Source organism: Nannospalax galili, unplaced genomic scaffold, assembly GCF_000622305.1.
Source record: "Nannospalax galili isolate Female #2095 unplaced genomic scaffold, S.galili_v1.0 scaffold715, whole genome shotgun sequence".
NCBI classification, from domain to species: Eukaryota; Metazoa; Chordata; class Mammalia; order Rodentia; family Spalacidae; genus Nannospalax; species Nannospalax galili.
The window spans coordinates 229,696-250,957 of NW_008335660.1; the positions used below are offsets into that span (position 1 = coordinate 229,696).

At 39.7% G+C, this 21,262-nt stretch overlaps 1 protein-coding gene across 2 annotated transcripts in view; it reads left to right on the top strand.

The window, feature by feature from the left end:
• The window catches only part of LOC103731976 (zinc finger protein 709-like), a 22,812-nt gene extending 3,062 nt beyond the window's left edge, over positions 1 to 19,750 (top strand). For both annotated transcript variants that reach the window (XM_008830486.3, XM_029562240.1), the window contains exons 2-4: positions 15,199 to 15,325; positions 15,504 to 15,564; positions 16,342 to 19,750. In XM_008830486.3, the coding sequence (XP_008828708.3) occupies positions 15,199 to 15,325; positions 15,504 to 15,564; positions 16,342 to 19,654 (3,501 nt within the window). In that variant the 3' untranslated portion in view covers positions 19,655 to 19,750. The remainder of the gene's footprint in view (positions 1 to 15,198; positions 15,326 to 15,503; positions 15,565 to 16,341) is intronic.
• Positions 19,751 to 21,262: the final 1,512 nt, after the last annotated feature.

Consider the following 21,262-nt stretch of genomic DNA (forward strand, 5'->3'; position numbering starts at 1 on the left):
GTATGAGTGTATTGCCTGCATGTATGTAAATGCACCTGTGTCATGCAATGCCCTCGGAGGTCAGTAGAGGGCATCAGATTCCTCCCTGGAAATGGAGTTACAGATGGTTGTTAGTCATGATGTGGGTGCTGGGAATCAAACCCTGGTCCCCTGCAAGAGCAGTCAGTGCTCTTAACCGCTGAGCCATCTCTCCAGCCTCCCTTTTTACAGTTTTGATGTAGGTTTTTTTGAAAGTGACAGAGCCTTTCTTGGCTCTTGGTGGGCTTAACTCAGGGAGCTAGGATATGGGACGATTGGTTGCCAAAGCCACCCCGAGCAAGTAGATATCCAAATGTGTCTCACACCAAAAAGTAAGGAAAGATGAGGGAGGAGTGAGCAAAATAAGTAAAGATTTATTAAGGAAAATTGAGAAAGAACTCCCAAGAATGGCAGGGGTCTCAACAAAGGAATACTGCTGTGTTGCCCCAGTCAGTGGCCTTTTACAGGTTTTATAGTGGAAATGGACACAGACTGAGGGAATTTTTATTGGAATTGATCATTTTTGTTCTTAGTGAGATAAACCAGAAAGGAATCCAGATGCCTTATGCATGCTCCCTTGGTTACTCATCCTTCAGGGGAAAGGTCACGTGTGCTACACGACTAGCTCATGCTCTACCATCAGCCCTTCTCCTTCTGTCTCATTCCTCCCCTCCAGAGTGGAATCTCTTATTGCCATTACAGGATGAGGTGATCGGACTGCTTTGTGCTGGGTGGGGATAACAGAAATGCCTAGCAACTGGAAATAACCCTTGGAAGGCCAATCTAGAGGTCCATGGTGGGAATGGGATGGTGGGTATTTCCATAGCAGGTTTCATTTGTGAAATCATCTGAGTTAAAAAAAAAAGTCATTGGTTGGGGCTGTAGAGATGGCTCATTGGTTAAGAGAACTGGCTGCTCTAGTAGAAGACCTGAATTTGGTTCCCGGCACCCACATGGTAGCTAACAACCATTTTTAACTCCAGTTTCAGGGGCTCCAAGAGCCCTCTTATGACCTCTGCAGGCATTGTATAACAGGGTGCACTTATATGTATGAGGCAATACACTCATACACATAAAGTAAAAATAATAAAATATTTTTAAGATATATGAAGCTAGAGAGGTAGCTCAGTGGTTAAGAGCACTTGCTGCTCTTCAAGAGGACGTGAGTTTGGTTCCCAGTACCACTACAGCTCTAGGGGATCTGACATCCTCTTTGGGCTGCTACAGGAATCCACACACACATAGACACAAACACATAAAAAATAAAATAAGCCTTTCACTTAATCCCAGCACCCAGGAGGCGGAGGCAGGCAGATCTCTGTGAGTTCAAGGCTAGCCTGGTCTACATAGTAAGTTTCAGGCCAGCTAGGGCTACAGGGGAACCCTGTCTCAAAAAGGCCAAAAAATAAAATAAAATCTTTAAAAAGGGGGTGAGGGCATGGTGGTTCAGGTCTTTAATTTCAGCACTCAGGAGCCAAAGGAAGGCGGATCTCTCTGAATTGAAGACCAATCTAGTCTATATAGTGAGTTCCAGGCCAGCCAGGGCTACATAGTGAGAAAAAAAAATTTTAAAATTACATTTATTTATGTGAGTATATAGGTCAGAAGACAACTTGCAGTTGATTCTCACCTTCTACCATGTGGGTCCTAGGAATCAAGCACAGGTTGTCAGGTTGGAAAGCAAGTACCTTCACTTGAGGATCCGTGCTCACCATCTGAAGGTTCATTTGCTCCAGTCTAGGTGAGATAAAGCAGGTTATTGTGTTAAACTCCCAGAACAAAAAGGAGTAATAGACTAGTAGTCACCAGTAGGCCTAGGGAAGGTAGGAGAGTCAATCAAATGAGATATTTGGCCAGAAGCTTTTTCCTGGTGAAACAAAAGCCTGTTGCTCTGATGTGAGATGAGCTGACTAGGAAGCCGGATCCTGTTTTATGGATTATGAAGAAATACTATTGTCAGAAGGATCCAGGAGATGATACCAATAGTCACACCACTAGAAACAACAGGCTTATTAAGCCACATGTCAAAACAAACTGGTGTCTTCTTACTGCCACATGTGGCATATACCCCCAGACGTACACACAGACCTCAAACGTAATAAATGTCCTTATTTATGGGTTTCAGTGTGACTTTCTCTTTTTAAGATTTGTTTTTTTCTTTATGTGTATGAGACTTTTGCCTGCACGTATGTATGTAAATTACATGTGTGCCTGGTGATGGAGGCCAGAAGTGAATACTGAGTCCCCTGGAACTGGAATTACACATGGTTGTAAGTTACCATGTGAGTGCTGGGAACCAAACCCAGGGTTTTTTTGTTTTTGTTTTTTTTGTTTTTTGTTTTTTTTTGCAAAACTTAACTGCTGAGCCATCAGCCCTACTTGTTTTGTTTTCTGAGACATGGTCTTATTTAAAACAGGCTAGCTTGAACTCACTACATAACCTAGCCTGGCTTTGAACTCTCTCGGGTGCCAGCCTCTAGAGAGTTGGCATTGTACGTGTGGGCCACCTATGTTGTGATGTATCAAAACATATATACAGTATATGCTGAGTAGGTCGGTGCAGTGGGCATGTCTTATTATTTTAGGCAGTCTTTTACAAACATTCTGAATCCTCTCCACTTTTACTTTACAATGTTCAAATAGTACTTTTCAACCAGTTACACTGCTGTTCTCCAAGTCATTGTAAGTTACTTGACCTTTCCAGCTGAGTTCCTTAGCCATTAATCACCTCTTTCCATCCCTTCTCTCACATCCTTCTCAGGCTGTGGTAGATGTTCTAGGAGTTCAGTGAGATACCTCTGTTTGCAGTCCTGTAATTTTTTGCCTCATATATTTTGACCTGTTTTAGGTACATGGTCAGAATTTATTACCATTGTTTTAAAGTGTCTATTAGGTGAGGTTTTTCAGAGATGATTTCTCTCAGGTAAATTTGCAGGGAGTGGGGGAGGGTGGACAGTCATGAGCCACATATTTCTGTTTGTATTCTTTGTGGGGTTTTTTTGTTGTTGCTGTTGTTGATAATGAATATTTGAATTGTTATAATGGAGTAAAACTACCAATCAGTTCCTTTCTTGTCCACTGTTTGCTGTTCTTGGTTGGTGTAGGCTGTAGTTTGCCATTTGCTTAGTGACTGTATTTCTTTTCTGTTTCTCTCATAAAATACTGTGATCAAAAATAACAGTAAGATGGTTTGTGTTAGCTTACGACAGACAGTTCAGAGCAGATGCAGTCCATCATGGTGGAAAAGGCAAGGCCTGGGGAGCATGAGACTGTTCTAGAAGCCAGGAAGCAGAGAGATCACATTTTATCCACACACAGGAAGCAGAGAGAGAACAGGAATTGAGGCCAGGCTATAAAAATTTCAAAACCCATTCCCAGTGACATGCTTCTTCCAGTAGTGCTCACCTTCCAAAAGTTCCATATACTTTCCAAAGAATGCCACCAACTGGGAACAAAGAGTTCAAATACATGAACCTGTAGGGAACAGTTTTCATTTAAACCACTACAGTGACCTTTTCAGAGTATTTCTCCAGAGAGTCTAGTACTTGTTATAACTTGCTGTAAGCCACTGCTGCAGCTTGTATTCGGGCATTGTTTTGACTGCTTTCCTTGAATGCCAGGAGCTAAAAGAAGAAAGAAAAACCTCACCTGTATGTTTCATGGATGACTGTGTTAGGGCCTTTTAAACAGCCAGGCCGCTCAGAGCTGCTTCAGCCTTGACCAACTGCTGAACCAATCCTGCAGATAAGTCAGGGCTGAGGACCTTCTCATCTTTTTAAAATGTGTTCTTTCCCAGGCATGTACAGATCTTTGTCAATACCACAATATACTCAAGTGCTTTGTGTGTGTGTGTGTGTGTGTGTGTGTGTGTGTGTGTGTTAACCTGTTGAGTGCTTTTGAATACCTTAATTCTTTTTGTTTTGTTATTTTTAGACAGGGTTTCCCTATAGCCCCAACTAGGCTGGAACTTACTATGTAGTAATCCAGGCTGGCCTTGATCTCTCATAGATCCACTTGGGATTATTAAGGGCATGTGCCACCACACCTGGCCAATACCATATTTTCACTCCAGTTTCTCCCTCTGGTCTTTAGATGATCTACTGTATGTGTCCTCTCATCAATTTCACCTGACTGGGGGCATTTTGTTTACTTACACTACTTATGTTGTCCTCTGACCTCCACTTACACTTTCTCCCCTCCAGATAACACAAAATAAGTAAAATACAAAAAAAGACCTGGGTATGGTGGCACACTCCTTTAATCCCAGTGCTCGGGAGGTAGAGGCAGGCGAATCTCTGTGAGTTCAAGGTCAGCCTGGCATACATAGGGAGTTCCAGGTCAGCTTGAGGTTACAGGGAGAACCTGTCTCAAAAACACACACACACACACACACACATACAGAGAGAGAGAGAGAGAGAGAGAGGAGGGAGAGGCACAGAGAGAGAGAGACAGACACTATGTACTAGGACTGAGCTTAATATCCTTTGTCGCTTTTCAGAATTTGGGATTACAACTGTGTGCCACCACACCCAGCTTCCTGTGATGATTTTAAAGTTTAAATTATGGGAAATAGTTTGGCCTCTGGCTCCATGGAATAAACTTTGTTTGCTGTGGCCATCAGCAGTTGGGAATACCTATGAGAACCCTGTCCCTAACTTGATGTTTTATTTGGCTATTTCCTCATTACCAAGTAGTTAGGCTTTGTTTTCATATATAAAGTGTCTTTTAAACACTTTTCCTGTTGATATTTCCTCATTATAATATAAAGCATGTGTTCATTTTTACTCTGAACAAAATTTTGCATTGCAGATTTCTATTCTGTTTTTTTTTTTGTTGTTTTGATTCCCTTAATTTTAATATTTGAATCTGTCAGTTCCTTTGACTTAATTGTTCTTATATTAAAAGGAATTGCTGGACTGATGCGGTGGCTCAGTGGGTAAAGGCACTTGGCCACCAAGCCTGTCATTTTTCTGTGGGTATGTATTTCTGTGTGTGTGTGTGTGTGTGTGTGTGTGTGTGTGTATTTGTATGTGTATGTACACATATGTGTGTACATATGTTAGACAACATTTGTATTTTTCTAATGAGAAGTAAGTGGGCAGTATTACCAAAGGATTCATGTTTGAGTTTCATTTCCATTTCTAATTATGAAATGAGAAATCTTTGGTTATGCTCACAAAATTACATAATGTTTATTGGAATCCCAATTTCTCACAAGCCTGGTCTGTTTCTATCTTTCTCACTAATAATGGTACATAAGGAAAAGAGAATTTTATTTATTTATTTATTTATTTTTTGGTCTTTTTGAAACAGGGTCTCCCTGTAGCCCCAGCTGTCCTGGAACTCACTATGTAGACCAGGCTAGCCTTGAACTCAGAGATCCGCCTGCCTCTGCCTCCCAAGTGCTGGGATTAAAGGCGTACGCCACCACGCCCGGCTATTTATTTATTTTTTTGTCTTTTTGAGACGGAATCTCCCTATAGCCCTAGCTGGCCTGGAACTCACTATGTAGACCAAGCTTGTCTTGGGAGTGTACCACCCACCTGGTGGAAAAGACAATTTTATTAACAATATAATGTCACTTTAGAATGCATTTTTATTTAAATTCTTCTTTAATGTGACTGTCCATTTAATTCCCTAAACAAGAACTCAATGTAATACTAAAATAATAACAAGTGAAATTATTAGTCACAAATACAAGTTGTAATAATTTAGACATTAAAGACCAGTCTTTCCTAACTCTTCAGTTGGCATGAGGTTATAGCTATAGAATTGGGCCAAACTGTCCAGAAAGAAAACTAAGATTAGAAGATTATGAATTATTTCAGCTACTACAAACCATCAAAATACTTCATAAAGTACACATAACTGTAGACATGGGAAATCATGTAGTCAGTCTAGTATGATTAAGTGGTTAGTTTAAATGACTGTTTCCTTCAACTGCTACCTTTATTTAAGCCACACTATTTTTGTGATTATTTGAATTTTAAACAGATTTCTATTATGTCACGTGTAAATGCTATATCTGACACAGAAGGTGGAAAAAAAGATAGATCTGAATCGTAAATTTTAGATAATCTAGGGATATAGTCTGTAATTGCTTTACCAACTATTTCTCTCGAATGAAGGCTGCTTTCCTGTCTACTCAGCCCCATATTTATCAGATCCTAGGGATGAACCTTCTTAGCACTGTAAGGACCTAAAGGAACATTCAGTGTCCACATGGCACAGAATGTGATGCTTGGACAAATGGGTCACTATGGAAACAGATTCCTAAAAAAAAAGAAAAACAACTTTATTAAGATCTACAAGGCCAAATGGCCAAACTCCATGGTTGTAGAGAATTAAAATGTTACAGACCAGAGCCAAATTATCTTGGGGTCAATTTTAGCCCCTTTGAAAGCCATTCATTGCCTACTTCTGTGTCTGCTCTAACATTCTTGTCACTGTCAGGACCTTTAAAATATTTTCTTAGAAGACCACTGGTTTCTCCCAATCCAAAAGCTATGAATGTCATCAGATAGCATCTCAAACCTTTAAGTTTTTCCACTGTCCTGTAGCCCACCTGCCTGTAGTCCTCACCAATGCCCTTGGTAACCACCTTGTTTTATGACTTGCTGTGCTCTGTAGCTAATATCATGTATCTATTTTCACATTGGTACATGTCTTTCAAGGGAGCTTGAATCTATGTTCCCAGGTCATGGTGTTACTCACTTGGCTTAAGAATAAGCTCTTGAGGGGCTGGAGAGTTGGCTCAGCGGTTAAGAGCACTGACTGCTCTCGCAGAGGACCCGGGTTCGATTCCCAGCGCCCACATGGCGGCTACAAACTGTCCTTAACTGCAGTTTCAGGGGCATCCAAAGCCCTCTTCTGACCTCTGTGGCATCGCACAACATGGGTGCACTCGGATACATGCAGGCAATACACTCATACACATAAATTAAAATAATAAATTTTTAAAAAAGCTCTCAAAAGTTCACCCCCCCCCCCCGCTCTTCCTCCCTCCCCTCTCCCTCTGTCAAAAACCAAATCTCTTTTATTCTGTGAGCTGATTCTGGAGTTGCTTCAGCTGAGTAGGGGCAACAGGGAACCCTAGTTCCTGGTGTTGCCGATCTGCCATAGAGTGGTAGGACTGTAAGGCATAAAGGGGCTTGAGAGGAATTTGGGGAGGGGAGAGAGGGTTACTGTTGCAAGAATTTAAAAGTCCAATCAAGCTGACATCATTTGGAGATCAAGAGCTAGCATTTGTTGACAGTAATGGTTGATATCTTAGAGACAATACTCTCTGGAGCTTAATGGCCTATAATCTGAAAGGTACCAGTTGTACCAGAAGGTTAGTTAAGCAAGGGCCACCTTTACCCTAACCATGACCCTAACCCTAACCTAGGAAGGCAGCCCTATATGTCCTTCCATAAGAGCCATTCCTTTAGAGGCTTGCTTTTATATCTGATATCTATTCTTATCCTTTTAGCTGTAATCTGGTATAAATTGACATAAGCATAGCATTCTCCCAGGGCCAGGCAGGTACCTTTTGCAAGTCCATAAACATGCTGAGGGCACAGTGGTTTTGAAGTGCCACTGCAGCAAGAGAATCAACCTTGTCTTAAAGGGCCTTGAGATGTGGTCTAGTCTCATGACTAATTCAGCCAACATGTTATATGCATAAGTAACCAATACAAGTCCACCTACTTCAGTACCCATACCCACTATAATGCCGAATTCCTTGAAGTTCCAATAGGAGGGGTTTCTGCTAAAGAACTCTTTGAGATCACTAAAAGGAGTACAGGAAGGGGTTGGTTGTTGTGGATTTTAAAAATATATTTGTATATTTGTGTGTGTGTGTGTGTGTGTGTGTGTGTGTGTGTGTGTGTGTGTGTATGTGTTTTGACAAGTACCTTTACCCATTCAGCCCTCTCACTAGCCCAGAGAGATTGGTTGGTAAGGGGTCATGTGGTTGTCAGGAGCTGTTAAGGTAATGGTGCAGGTGTTAGTCCAGGTATCAGGAGGACAGCAATAGGTATTAGTTCTATGTTAGAAGGGGTCCCTGAGGAGTTGAGGCACATACACTGACTAGGTAGAAAATCAAATGAATGATCATTCTAGAATAAGAGTAAGTTGGGTACAAAATAGCCAAGTAGTGTGAAGATAATACTCAATTTTGAAAGATTCAGTCATTGAATAATACTGGAAATGAAAGCCAGGCTGCTCTCAGACCATAGGGATGAGCAATCTGAATTCAGGAATAATATATTCCAAGAGGACAGTGGTGACTTTTGAGACCCTCTATGTACAATTGAGGAATGCTTCCATTCTTCTGGTAAAGTATCTACTAGAACTTGTAGATATTTGAGCCCTGTGCATGTATGTCAGTTAAATCTATCTCGAGTCTTCCCCTGGTATACCTCTCTTCTTTGCATGGGCTGTAGAAAGGAACAAGGTCTGAGGAAATCTTCAGGATTGGCCTGACAACAGGTTAGGTCAAGGTTTGGAAAATTAACCTGTCTATGTACAGATGCTGTTAAAATTTGCATGACTTTATACACAAAGATTTCTGCTGTCAACCTTGGTAAGAGAAGCTGCTTTCTGCAGTGGGTCAGTGCAGACACTCATAACTGGTCAAAATGCTGACAATAAGTGTCTCTATACAGCCAGAGATGGATCAGCTATATCAGCCTCTAACCCAAGGTTCAGGTCCTATCAGTTGTCCATTCCTCAGGTGATGACCCCACTCCCATGCTCATATGGTCAGCACTAATTGGACTCTGGCTTATTAATTGGGGTTAGGAGGAAGTATTTTTAAACAGTTTGCATGACATTGCCATATATATATATATTTATACATATATATAAATTAAATGGATGAAAATTGGTAAGGGTGTTCCATTGGGGAAATCCAGGAAGCGGGAACTACTCAGAGTTTTCTAACCATTCTGGTGTGTCTGTGAAGCTAATGGGTTTCCAGGGGGTGTATTTTGGATGTGGGGAGAATGGGTTAGGAAATAAGCCTGGCATGGAAGGTGATCTGCTTGTCTCACCTATTAGTACCCTAGCATGTGTTGAAATGTGCTTTTTATGGACTTTGTGATATGGCCACCTGAATTGGAAGCCAGGCAGCTTTATCAGGGCCAAAGTCTCGGGGACATGTTTAATTGTGTAATAGAAGCAGTGAGGAGACTTCTTTCTTTCTGGATGACTGCCTTGATGTGGGTCACATGGAAAGCATAGGCCCATTTATGTGATGTTAAGTTTCATTCCTGTCCCACTTGAATGGTAATTGGTTCTACTTTTTGTGGGATGTTAATGGAGTGACCTAGTGTCGCCCGAGTTCTCTTGGGGGTCTCTTGTGCTGTCAGGCAAACCACAAAACATATCTTTATGTGAAATTTTCATTTTATATCTTGGGTAGGGAGGGGGTAAATGGAAGAACTTACAAAGAAACAAGCACCTGGCACCCACCTTTGCATGGCTGGGCCCACAGTTCCAGATTGCTTCTACGCCCACCCACAGTCTCTGTTAACTTTTGCCCGTGCATCTTGGGCCCACAGTCTTGTCCCAGGTTGGTAAATGCCCCCTCTCACATCCACGCGGGAGATGCGGGGCCATCTTTCTCTTCACACCACCCCACCCCAGCTCGCCACTTCTGTCCCAAGATGGTGCCCAGAAGCCCCTCCCTCCATGGCTAACAGTCAATTCTCTGCAGCAGGCCCCGCCCCTTGGAGGAATCAGGTGCCTGGGACATACCTAGATGGGACCCAGATTCTATGATCTCCGTGGAAATTATTTTGTGCCCCCAAATCTGTTCTGGCACCATAAAACTACTTTGGTGACCTGGGTAACCATGCTGGGAAAATGGGTGATCTTAGATTACTGATGTAGCACAGCAGGTGTGGTCAGTTGTCTCCACAGGGATGCTATAGAAGAGCTGCAAGATTAAGATTTGGTGGTGAGGTCGCAGGATTTAGGGTTTGACAAGGTTTTATAATAAGTCTTGGAGTTAGAGTTTGGTGTTTGTTGATTCTGTTATCTGAGATCCAATGGAGTTGAAATTAATGGAGCTCCCTGGAGTTGAAGTTAAGACTTTGAAGGATAGTGTGAGGTGTGGAAACAGTTGTACTCTGTTCTAGGGTTAATTTGAGGTCTTCCCAATAAGGAGAGCCAAAGCTGCCAGTATCTTGAGAAATGGAGGACAGCCCTATGATACCAGGTCTAATGACTTGGAAAGATAAGCAGCTGGGTGCTGAGAGGGCCCTGGGAATGGGTTAACATTCTCCATGGTATTTCCCTTTATTACATGTACATAGAGGAAAAGGGTTCATTCAGTATGGTCAGAGAGAGCTAATGCTGGAGCATAGGTAACAGTTCTAACTGTTTCAGGAGGTTCAGATTCCTTGTTATCACAGAGCTCCAATCTCATGTTCTTCCAGTCTCCTTAAAGCCTCATAAAGGGCTTTAGCCATATGGCTAATGCATAGAATCCAAATTCTACAAACACTGCCATGTCCAAGATGGTTCTTGGTTGCTTTTTGGCTGAAGTCTTCATAGTAAGAATGAGACCCTTGCCATGTTCAGAATTGGTAGTGTCTCAGGAATTGAATAATTTGTAGAAAGCTCTATGCTTTTGAAGAGAAAAACTTGTATCTACCTGACACTGATTTCTGATGAGTTAGGACACTGTTCAGATGTGACACAAGTTTGTCTGAGCTGTAGATTCTAATAAATCATGCTACTGTAGTAAAATGTGTTACTACCATAGGGAAATTTATAATTGATTTACTTAGTGTTTTCGTGGTAGTGAGGATCAAACCCAAGTTCTCATGCATGTTATGTAAGAGCCCACTGAACACTGTCTCCAGCCTGAGCAAATTTAAAGGAGGAAAAGTCTTCGACTAGGACTTACCTAAAGAGGTGGGTGCTTTCCAAGAAGCCCTTATGTAAGACACTCTTAGTGAGTTGAATAACCTGAGTTCAGCGTCCTTGTGTTCAAAGGCAAATACGAACTGGGAGGCAGAGTAGATGGGAATAGTAGTAATAAAAGAAAAAAATATCCTTAAAGTCTAAAAGGGTGAGCAACCTATTTTACTACCAAGATAGGAGTTGTATGAGCATAACTGCAGTTACCAACAGTCAATGAGCGGGGGTGAGCTCTTCAAATCTCCAGGTTTTAAAGAATGTTTGGGCCTTCCAGGAAAGTTATTGCACTTTGATTTTTTTTTATTTTATTTATTTTTTGTTAAACTTATGGGCTACTTGGCCAGGAGCAACTATTAGTGAGCTTTTGGGGGTGAGGTACCCCATTCTTCAGGGTGACTTGTTCCATGCTGTAGGGATGTATGGTAGATATTGTTGGGAGGGTATTTGAGGCTATAGACCACCCTAGGCCTTTGTTAGATAGGTGGCTCTGTTTTGAGAACACTGTAAGAGCCTTTGGAGCCTCCAAATATTTTTGGGGAGGGGGCTTTTTGGAGACAGGATGTCCCTATAGCCCTAACTGACCTGGAACTTGCTATGTAGACCAGGCTGGCCTTGAACTCACAGGGATCCGCCTGCCTCTGCCTCCCAAGTACTGGGGTTAAAGGCCTGAGCCACCATGCTGGGCAGAGCCTCCAAATATTTTAAATGGGCCTGGACTTTGAATGTGATGTGCCTACCTAGAAGAACTGGGCAGCTAGATAGGACCAAAAACAAATGAGTGAAAAGGTGCTATACAAATATAAAGTGACCTAGTTGAGACTTACCATTCATGCCACTGAGAAAGACCTGGGACCAAAATGTTAAACCAGAAAAGGTAATCAAGGAAGATAATGTAGTTTATGTGTTTGCAATGGTAGTCATAGTCTTTGCCATGTATAGGGTTATCTGACGCTCATTCACAGAGTTGGTGAACATGAGGGCCTATACAACCCCAGGGTCCTGTTAGTCCTCAGAGGGAGAAATGTTCTTATAGTCCGAGACCAAAGTTAAGGATATTTGTTAGGTTTCAAGTTTTACCTGAACATGGGGGTTTTGATCTAGAATGGCCTTATCCCCTATAAGGGAGAAGGACAGTTCTGCTTCCAGTGACTCTTCAATTTGGATTTGGACATGGCTCTACCAGATACTTGTAGCCAGGCATCTTTGTACACTCATGGCTGAAATGTCTAGTTGGTAAAACAGAAATAGTCTGTTCATCCCAGAGGTGGGTTAGGGTTAGTTCCCTTAGATTGAGTAAGATTAGATTTAGATGGGAATTCTTAGGTTTCCTGAAATTGGGAGGCAATGTGAATTTTCTGGAGCCAAGTGTCAATCCTGTCATCTATCCCTTTCATGTTCTGGTTTGGACATTCTGGGTTTTAAGACTCATTATTAACTTGAGGCTTATGTCTAGTGAACTGGTAAAATGGTAAAAGGTATGTTTCAGGGACTTTCTAAGACTGTGAGTTGTTTACTTCCTGAGTCTTTTTTAAAAAAATTATTTATTATTTTTATTTTAGGGTTTTCCCTGAATGTATGTAAGTGCACCCATGTGTACAATGCCCATGGAGACCAGAAGCTGGTGTCGGATCTCCTGGAACGGGAGTTAGGGACAGTTAGCCACTATGTGGGTGCTAAGAACTGAACCTAGGTCCTTTGCTAGAGCAGCCAATGCTCTTAACCTATGAGCCATCTTTCCAGCTCCAGCCTTGAACTTCTGGTCCTTTTCAAAGTTCTGGGATTACAGGCATGCCCACACCCATGTGCAGTGCTGGGGGTGGAACTCAAGGCCTTGTTCATGCTAGGCAGGCATCTACCAACAGTTCTACATCTGCTGCCCTACAGGCTTTTCACTAGTCTCCCTCCATGCTTGGCTGAATCTTATTTTTCTAAATTTTTTCAGGTTTTACTTGAGACAGGATCTCACACTGTAGCCCAGGTTAGCCTCAAACTCAGGGCAGTCTTCTTATCTCAGCCTCTTGAATGTTCAAACTGACCTTGAATTCATGATCCTCCTGCCTCAGCCTCCCAAGTGCTTGGGGTTATAGGCAGGAGCCACCACACACAACTTTCAGAATGAGGTGTTTTTTTTTTTGTTTTTTGTTTTTTGAGAATATTTTGATTAGGAATTTTGAGTCTGTTTGTTTTTTTTTTAATAGAAAGACTTTCATTTAGTCTTTGACAATTTAATATATACAGAAATGCATCTTGGGTCATGTGTACCTCAACTCTCCTTCCTCCAGGAGCCCCCAAGTCCTTCTTACTTCTCCTAGGAGCCTCCAACTCATCCCCGCCCACTTCGTGTTGTCTCCTTATTTTAAAAATAACCCACTGAAGCCACTTAGTGCTGACTGTTGGGACAATGATTGATCTTGTTGACTTATCTTGTGTGGGTAATCATAGCTGCAGTACATTCATGGGTATACTGGCCATGCCATGACCGAAAGACAGCATTTCATAGCATTCCTCCTCCCTCTCTGGCTCTTATATTCTTTCTGCCCCTCCTCTGTGATGTTCCCTGATCTTTGAGAGAGAGTTGATATACATGTTGGTTTAGCGCTGAGCATTCAGTAGGCAGTTACTCTCAGCACTTTGACTAATCACAAGTCTCATTAACTGCAGAGCACTATAGAAGAAACTTCTCTGGCCAAGGTTGGGCGCAGCATTAATATACAGGTATAGCATATTGAGAAATCTGTAGTAGCAGGTTCTTCTTTAAGATCTATAGTTATAAACCATAGTGGGGCAAAGAATTTATTGAAATACTTCATGGAAGCAGCAGGCAAGTTCTCAGAAAGGGATTTGCAGTACTGAAAAGGAATGGAAGTTCTTTTGATAGCAGTTAAGGCAGAAATGACTTAATCTTAGTTTATAGAGTCCATACATAGTGATGGGTAGGCATGTCAGCTTTTTGAGCAGTGAAGTTTACAGAGTAAATTTTTTTATTTTTGTAGAATGGCCATTTGTGTAATGACTAAAGGTTAGTCTCCAAATGGCAGCCTATTAAATGGTGGGAATTTTATTTTATTTTTGGCCTTTTATGTCTATAGTATAGTTTAAAAGTCCTTCATCTATTTTAGGACATGACACTATTGTTAGGAAACTTTTTAATCCTTAGGCACTTGTATTACTGGTAGGTTTGGAAATACAGATTTAGCTGACTACCAAAAAACTGTGAGATTTTATGTGATTTTATAAAGGTATAATTCAGTAGAGGTGACATTTTAGTGGCCCCGACTTCCACCTCCTTCCTTTTTCTCACTCCTGGGTTAGGGGGTCTCGCTGTGTTTTGTAGGCAGACTTTGAAAGCTCCTGAGTCAAGCAGTCTTACACATCAGTCTCCCCAGTTGCCGGGACTATAGCACATAACACACTTTGCTACTTTGAAAAAACATGTACCATGTGATTGTTCAATTTTGTTTTGACAGTTGCTGAATGAATATTTTAAAATATTTTGTTAGTCTAAGACTGCTGTGGAAGAGGGAGGTGGATATATGACATCATCAAGCAAGAAATGTATAAAAATATTTAAAATTTGTTCTGTTAGGATCATTGCTGCTTTTCTTCAAATTTATTGCTTGGTTAAATTTGGCCTAGTGTAACTGCTTTCAGATGTCTCACGCTTTCATTTGACATTATTAGATAGCACAGGTGAAATTCCCCCTTTAACAAATTGTGACAACATGTGTGAAACTCATTGCCCTCAACGTTTTGGGGGACTGAGTCTGTCAGTACTACTGTATTTAGAATTTTCAAAAAACCAACAGACTATTATAAAAATGCCATAATGTGTCCGTAAGTCATTTATATTAAGGGAAGTACTGTTATATAGATTAAGGGAAATGCTATAAATGTTGGTACAATGTCTTCCAGAAATTTAGATTCCCTGATACCAGTAAAAGTTAGACTTTGTGCACAGGATTTTATTAAGAAAAGCAACCTTCTGTATATCATTCAGTAGACTTTATTACAGGTTCTAGAGATCCACTTTAGAAAAAGAAATTGGGGTGACTCAGTAACACATCCTAGTCCCTGGACACAATAATGACAGGAGTGCACCTACTCTGATATTTCCTTTCTGAATAGGTCAGTTCTAGCCTTAGAATCTCTTTGTCATGGAATAAATATTTGGAGACTAGAATTATGCAAATACCTTCTCAGTTTTTGACTGTAGATCTATAGTGCTATCAGTCTCAACATTCTGTTATTCATACATACCGAATGTTTTAGGATTCAGTGACCTTTGAGGATGTGGCTATGAACTTCAGCCAGGAAGAGTGGTCTTTGCTAAATCCTTCTCAGAAGAATTTGTATATTGATGTGATGTTGGAAATATGCAGTAACCTCGCTTCTATGGGTAAGAATGCTAACCTTCCTTCACTTCACCAGACAAGTGTAGTTTGGTTCTGTGATTTAGTATGTAGAAAAGGAAGATCTAGGTGAATAAATCAGGCATGGGTGCATTGAGTTTAGAAACTAGAACATTTTTGTAGTTTCTAATCATTTGTAGTAATTTTTCTGGGTCTACATTTTAGGAATCGGATGGGGAAACCAGACCGTTGAAGACCCATACAAACATTGTGAAAGAAATACAAGGTAAATTACATATAAAAGTGGAAGAAAATGTCTTAAGAAAAATCTTAATATGTCATGAAAATTTATGAATAGGTAAACAAAGTAGACACAACTTTAAACTTATTCACTGTTAGAAAAGTTCCATGAAAAATAATGTAATCCTAGGGCAGGAGAGATAGCTCAGTGGTTAAGGACACTGACTGCTCTTGCAGAGGACCCTGGTTCCATTCCTAATACACAGCAGCTAGTAACTGTCTGTAAGGGGATCTAGATGCCCTCTTCTGGCCTGTGTGGGCATTGTATGCACATGGTGTACTTACGCACATGCAACCAAAACACTCATGTACATAAAAATATAAAAAGTAATTCCATTTAAGAAAGCTGTCCAGATTTGCAAAACAATTCACTTGGAAACAGTACTGAGAAAATGTATATATGACTTTTGCTGTTTGATAGTAGCTCTGAGAATTATATTGCAGAATCATCAGACCCTTTAGTGTGAGAACATTTAGATATTGCAGAAAGCATACAATTTGCCTCATTTGGGGAATAGTGTTAAGTACAAGACCTACAAATAAACAAAGAGTTATTAATAAAGGAACCATTAGTAATGTGTGCACCATTTTTTTTACAGAAGTTACATGGTAGATAGTCTGTGAGCATAAAGAAGGTGATCCATTTGGAGAAACCTTCTAGGTACCAAATCTCAATAGGAGTCCAAAATTTTCTACTGGAGTTAAATTATGTGAATGTAATTTGCATGGGAAAGTTTTCCATCTGTCCTTTATCCTTTAATAGGCTCATCATAACTCACTCTGGATACACACAGTACGAGCTTGCAGAATGTGGAAAGAAGCAGTTTAACTCTAATTGTCTCACAAGTATTCAGAGACACATTGGAACCCATACCATAAGTGGACCGTGTGAATATGAGGTATATTCAAAACCCTTTGGTTTTCCAAGTTTGTATGGAATACATCAGCAAACTCACAGTGGAGAAGAGCTCTATGAATATAAGCAATGTGGAACAGCCTTTCTATGTCTTAGTTCTCTTTCCACACATGGAGGAAGTCATACTGAAGAAAAGTCTTATGAATATAAACCATATAGTAATAACTCTCTCAGTTCCTTTAGTTACCTTCCATTTCACAATGGAACTCATAATGGGGAAAAATGTTATGAATGTAAACAATGTGGTAAAGCCTTCAGGGGACACAGTTCCCTTCAAAGACATGAAATAATTCATGCTGCGGAAAAACCGTATGAATGCAAACAATGTGGTAAGTCATTTATTTATCCATATTTACTTAAAATGCATGAAAGGTATCATTCTGGAGAGAAACCTTATAAATGTAAGATATGTAGTAAAGCCTTTCTTTGTTCCTCTTTCCTACAAAGACACAAAAGAACTCATACAGGAGAAAAACCCTATAAATGCAAACAATGTGCTAAAGCTTTCAGAAGTCTCAGTAATCTTCGAGTCCATGAAAGAACTCATACTGGAGAAATACCATATGAATGTAAACAATGTGGTAAGGCTTTGAGAAGTCACAGTTCCCTTCAAAGACATAAAATAGCTCATGCTGGGAAAAAACCCTATGAATGTAAACAATGTGGCAAGTCCTTCATTTATCCTTATTTACTTCAAACCCATGAAAGGTCTCATACTGGAGAAAAACCATACAAATGTAAGATATGTAGTAAAGCCTTTCGTTGTTCCTCTTTCCTGCAAAGGCATGAAAGAACTCATACTGGGGAAAAACCATATGTCTGTAAACAATGTGGTAAAACTTTCAGAGGTCACAGTTCCCTTCGATTGCATGCAAGATCTCATACTGGAGAGAAACCGTATAAATGTAAGATATGTGGTAAAGCCTTTTTGTGTCCCTCCTTCCTTCGAAGGCATGAAAGAACGCACACTGGGGAAAAGCCTTATGAATGTAAGCAGTGCGGTAAAGCTTTCAGAGGTCAGAGTTCCCTTCAGCTACATGAAAAATCTCATAGTGGGGAAAAACCCTATAAATGTAAGCTATGTAGTAAAGCCTTTTTATGTCCCTCTTTCCTTCAAAGACATGAAAGGACTCATTGTGGAGAGAAACCCTATGCATGTAAACAGTGTGGTAAAGACTTCAAAGATCACAGTTCTTATCAAAGACATAAAGTAACTCATGTTGGGGAAAAACCGTATGAATGTAAACAGTGTGGTAAATCCTTCATTTATCCATGTTTACTTCAAGTCCATGTAAGAACACACACTGGTGAAAAACCTTATGAATGCAAACAATGTGGTAAAGCCTTTCGAAGTCTCAGTTATCTTCGCATACATGAAGGAAGTCATACTGAGGAAAAACCCTATGAATGTAAAATATGTGGTAAAAGTCTCAGTTGTTCCAGTGCCCTTCTGTTACATAAAAGAACTCATACTGGAGAAAAGCCCTATGCATGTAAACAATGTGGCAAAGCCTTTAGGGGTTTCAGTTATCTTCGAGTACATGAAAGGACTCACACTGAAGAAAAACCCTATGAATGTAAACGATGTGGTAAAACTCTCAGTTGCCCAAGTTCCCTTCAGCTACATGAAAGAACTCACACTGGAGAAAAACCATATGAATGTAAACAATGTGGTAAAGCGTTCAGAGGTCTCAGCCGTCTTAGAGTACATGAAATAATTCATACTGGTGAAAAACCTCATGAATGTAAGCAGTGTGGTAAAGCCTTTAGATATCACAGTTTACTTCGAGTACATCAAAGGACTCATACTAGTGAAAAACCTTATTCTTGTAAACAATGCAGTAAAGCCTTCAAAAGTCTCAGTAATCTTCGGATCCATGAAAAAACTCATAGTGGTTTGTATGAATGTAAACAGTGTGGTAAAACTCTCAGTTCTTCCAGTTCTCTTCAGTTACATGAAAGAGCTCATACTGGAGAAAATTCTTACAGATGTAAACAGTGTGGCAAAGCCTTTAGACGTCTCAGTAATCTTCAAGTGCATGAAAAAGCTCATGCTGAAGGAAAACCCTATGAATGTAAACAATGTGGTAAGTCCTTTGTCTATCACTATTTACTTGAAAAGCATGAAAAGTCTCATACTGGAGAAAAACCCTATCAATGTAAGATATGCAGTAAGGCCTTTATTTGTCCCTCTTTCCTTCAAAGGCATGAAAAAATTCATAGTGGAGAAAAACCCTATGAATGTATACAGTGTGGTAAGAGATTCAAAGCTAACAGTTCCCTTCAATTACATGAAAGAGCCCATACCAGAGAAAAACATTATGATTGTAAACAGTGTGGTAAAACCTTCAGATGTCAAAGTCTTCTTCAAGCCCATGAAAGAACACATACTGGTGAAAAACCCTATGAGTGTGAACAATGTGGTAAAACTTTTAAAAGTGCTGGTTATCTTCGAATACATGAAAAAACTCATAGTGGTTTTTATGAGTGCAAGCAGTGTGGTAAAATTCTCAGTTGTGCAAGTTCCCTTCAGTTACATGAAAGAACTCATACTGGAGAAAAACCCTACGAATGTAAGCAATGTGGTAAGGCCTTCAGAAGTCAAAGTTCCCTTCGAAGGCATGAAAGAATTCATGCTGGAGAGAAACCCTATGAGTGTAAGCAGTGTGGCAAGTCCTTTATTTATCCATGTTACCTTCAAATGCATGAGAGGTCTCATACTGGAGAGAAACTCTGCAAATGTAATATATGTGGTAAAGCCTTTCTTTATCCCTGTTTCCTTCAAATGCATGAAAGGACTCACACTGGTGAAAAACCTTATGAATGTAAGCAATGTGATAAAGCCTTTCGAAGTCACAGTTCTCTTCAAATGCATGAAAAAATTCACACTGGAGAAAAGCCCTATGAATGTAAACAGTGTGGAAAGGCTTTGATAAGTCATAGTTCTCTTCAAAGGCATAAAATAGCTCATGCTGGGGGAAAACTCTATGAATGTAAACAATGTGGTAAGTCCTTCATTTATCCTTATTTACTTCAAATTCATGAACGAATTCACACTGGAGAGAAACCCTATGAATGTAAAGATTGTGGAAAATCCTTCACATGTCACCGTTCACTTCGAAGACATGGGAAAATGCATGCTGGAGGAAAAACCCTATGAATGTAAACAACCTGTAAAAACTTTACAATTCTCTTCAAATGTGTGGGGTGCTGGGATAAAGCTCTAATGAATATAAAACAAATGGTGAACTTTCAAGGTTTTTTTTTTTTTTTTGAAAGCATGAACAGACTCCCTAGAGAAAAGATGTATGAATATGAGAAATGTTTTAAGACCTTCATTTGAGAAAATTCTTTGAATTTTCATTTGAAGACATGAAACTATCTGGGATAAGCCCTGTAAAAGAATGCAATGTGAGGTTGTCTTCATTTCTCATACATCCACTCAAATACACATGATAATGTGGCTTTGAAGGTCGTCCATATAGAAAAAGACATTGGATTGAAATTGTTGTGGTTTGGAAAGTAAAGGTTACAATTCTAACCACATAAAAGTTGTAACTCATTACAAGGAAATGGTTCAAATTTATGTATATTGAAATCTTGATGAAAATTACTGTTTGACAACATGAATGAAATCCTATGTAATTTATGAATATATTGCATTTTCTAGTGGTTTATTTGAAGAACATCCAAAGGGCACAATAGTGAAAGACTGTAATCCCAGGTACTCTGGTGGTTGAGGCAGGAGAAAAGCAAGTTCAAGGTCTTCCCAGGCAACTTAGACCCTGTCTCAAGGAAGAAAGAGGGCTGGGTATGTAAGTAATTGTTTTAGCACTGGTCTGCCATGTGTGAGGCTCTAGGTTTAATCTCCAGCATTACCATTAATAGAAATAAGGTCTCTAGATGTTGAATTTTTTTTCTTTGTAGGGAAACATTGAGATAAATTTTTTAGGTGTTTAAACAGTCCCTAACCATGGAACTACTTGCTGATCTGTAGAAGCAATTTTCTAATTGTGTTAAGATCATAGTGTCTGCTCATAGAATAGCCTACCACACACTTAAGCTATGTGGTATGACCCATAACTTCAAGATTTCAGTAAGCTATAGTGTTTTGCCTTTCTGCATATTTTATGCATTGGTACCAATAAATATGTGTCAAACAGAAAAGATCTGTTATAAAGATAAATGTTATTCATATAAAGGACACTTAAGTGAGTGGAGTTTCAGGACTAGATTTTGCACTGTCAATGATTATTTAGTGAATATAAAGTCCTAGGACATAACTACTCTAAATTTTATCAGCACTATAGGCTTAGGTTATACTATTTTCCTAACGAATTTTCTTATAACCTTTTAATTTTGTAGTGTATACACCACCACACCCAGCAATGTGCAGAATTTTAATACTTTCGATTTTTGTAATAATACACCACCACACCCAGCAATGTGCAGAATTTTAATACTTTCGATTTTTGTAATAATACACCACCACACCCAGCAATGTGCAGAATTTTAATACTTTCGATTTTTGTAATAATACACCACCACACCCAGCAATGTGCAGAATTTTAATACTTTCGATTTTTGTAATAATACCTTGCTTAAAAATATCTATTTTACAATTGATTAAAACTATTTCTTTATATCCTTTTTTCTGTAATTTTTACATTTTTAGATTTAAAGTTTTTAAATTGTGTATGTATGGTATCAAAAATAAAATGGTATTATTAGGGACACTGAGAAAGAAAGTTACATAGTGAGACCTTGT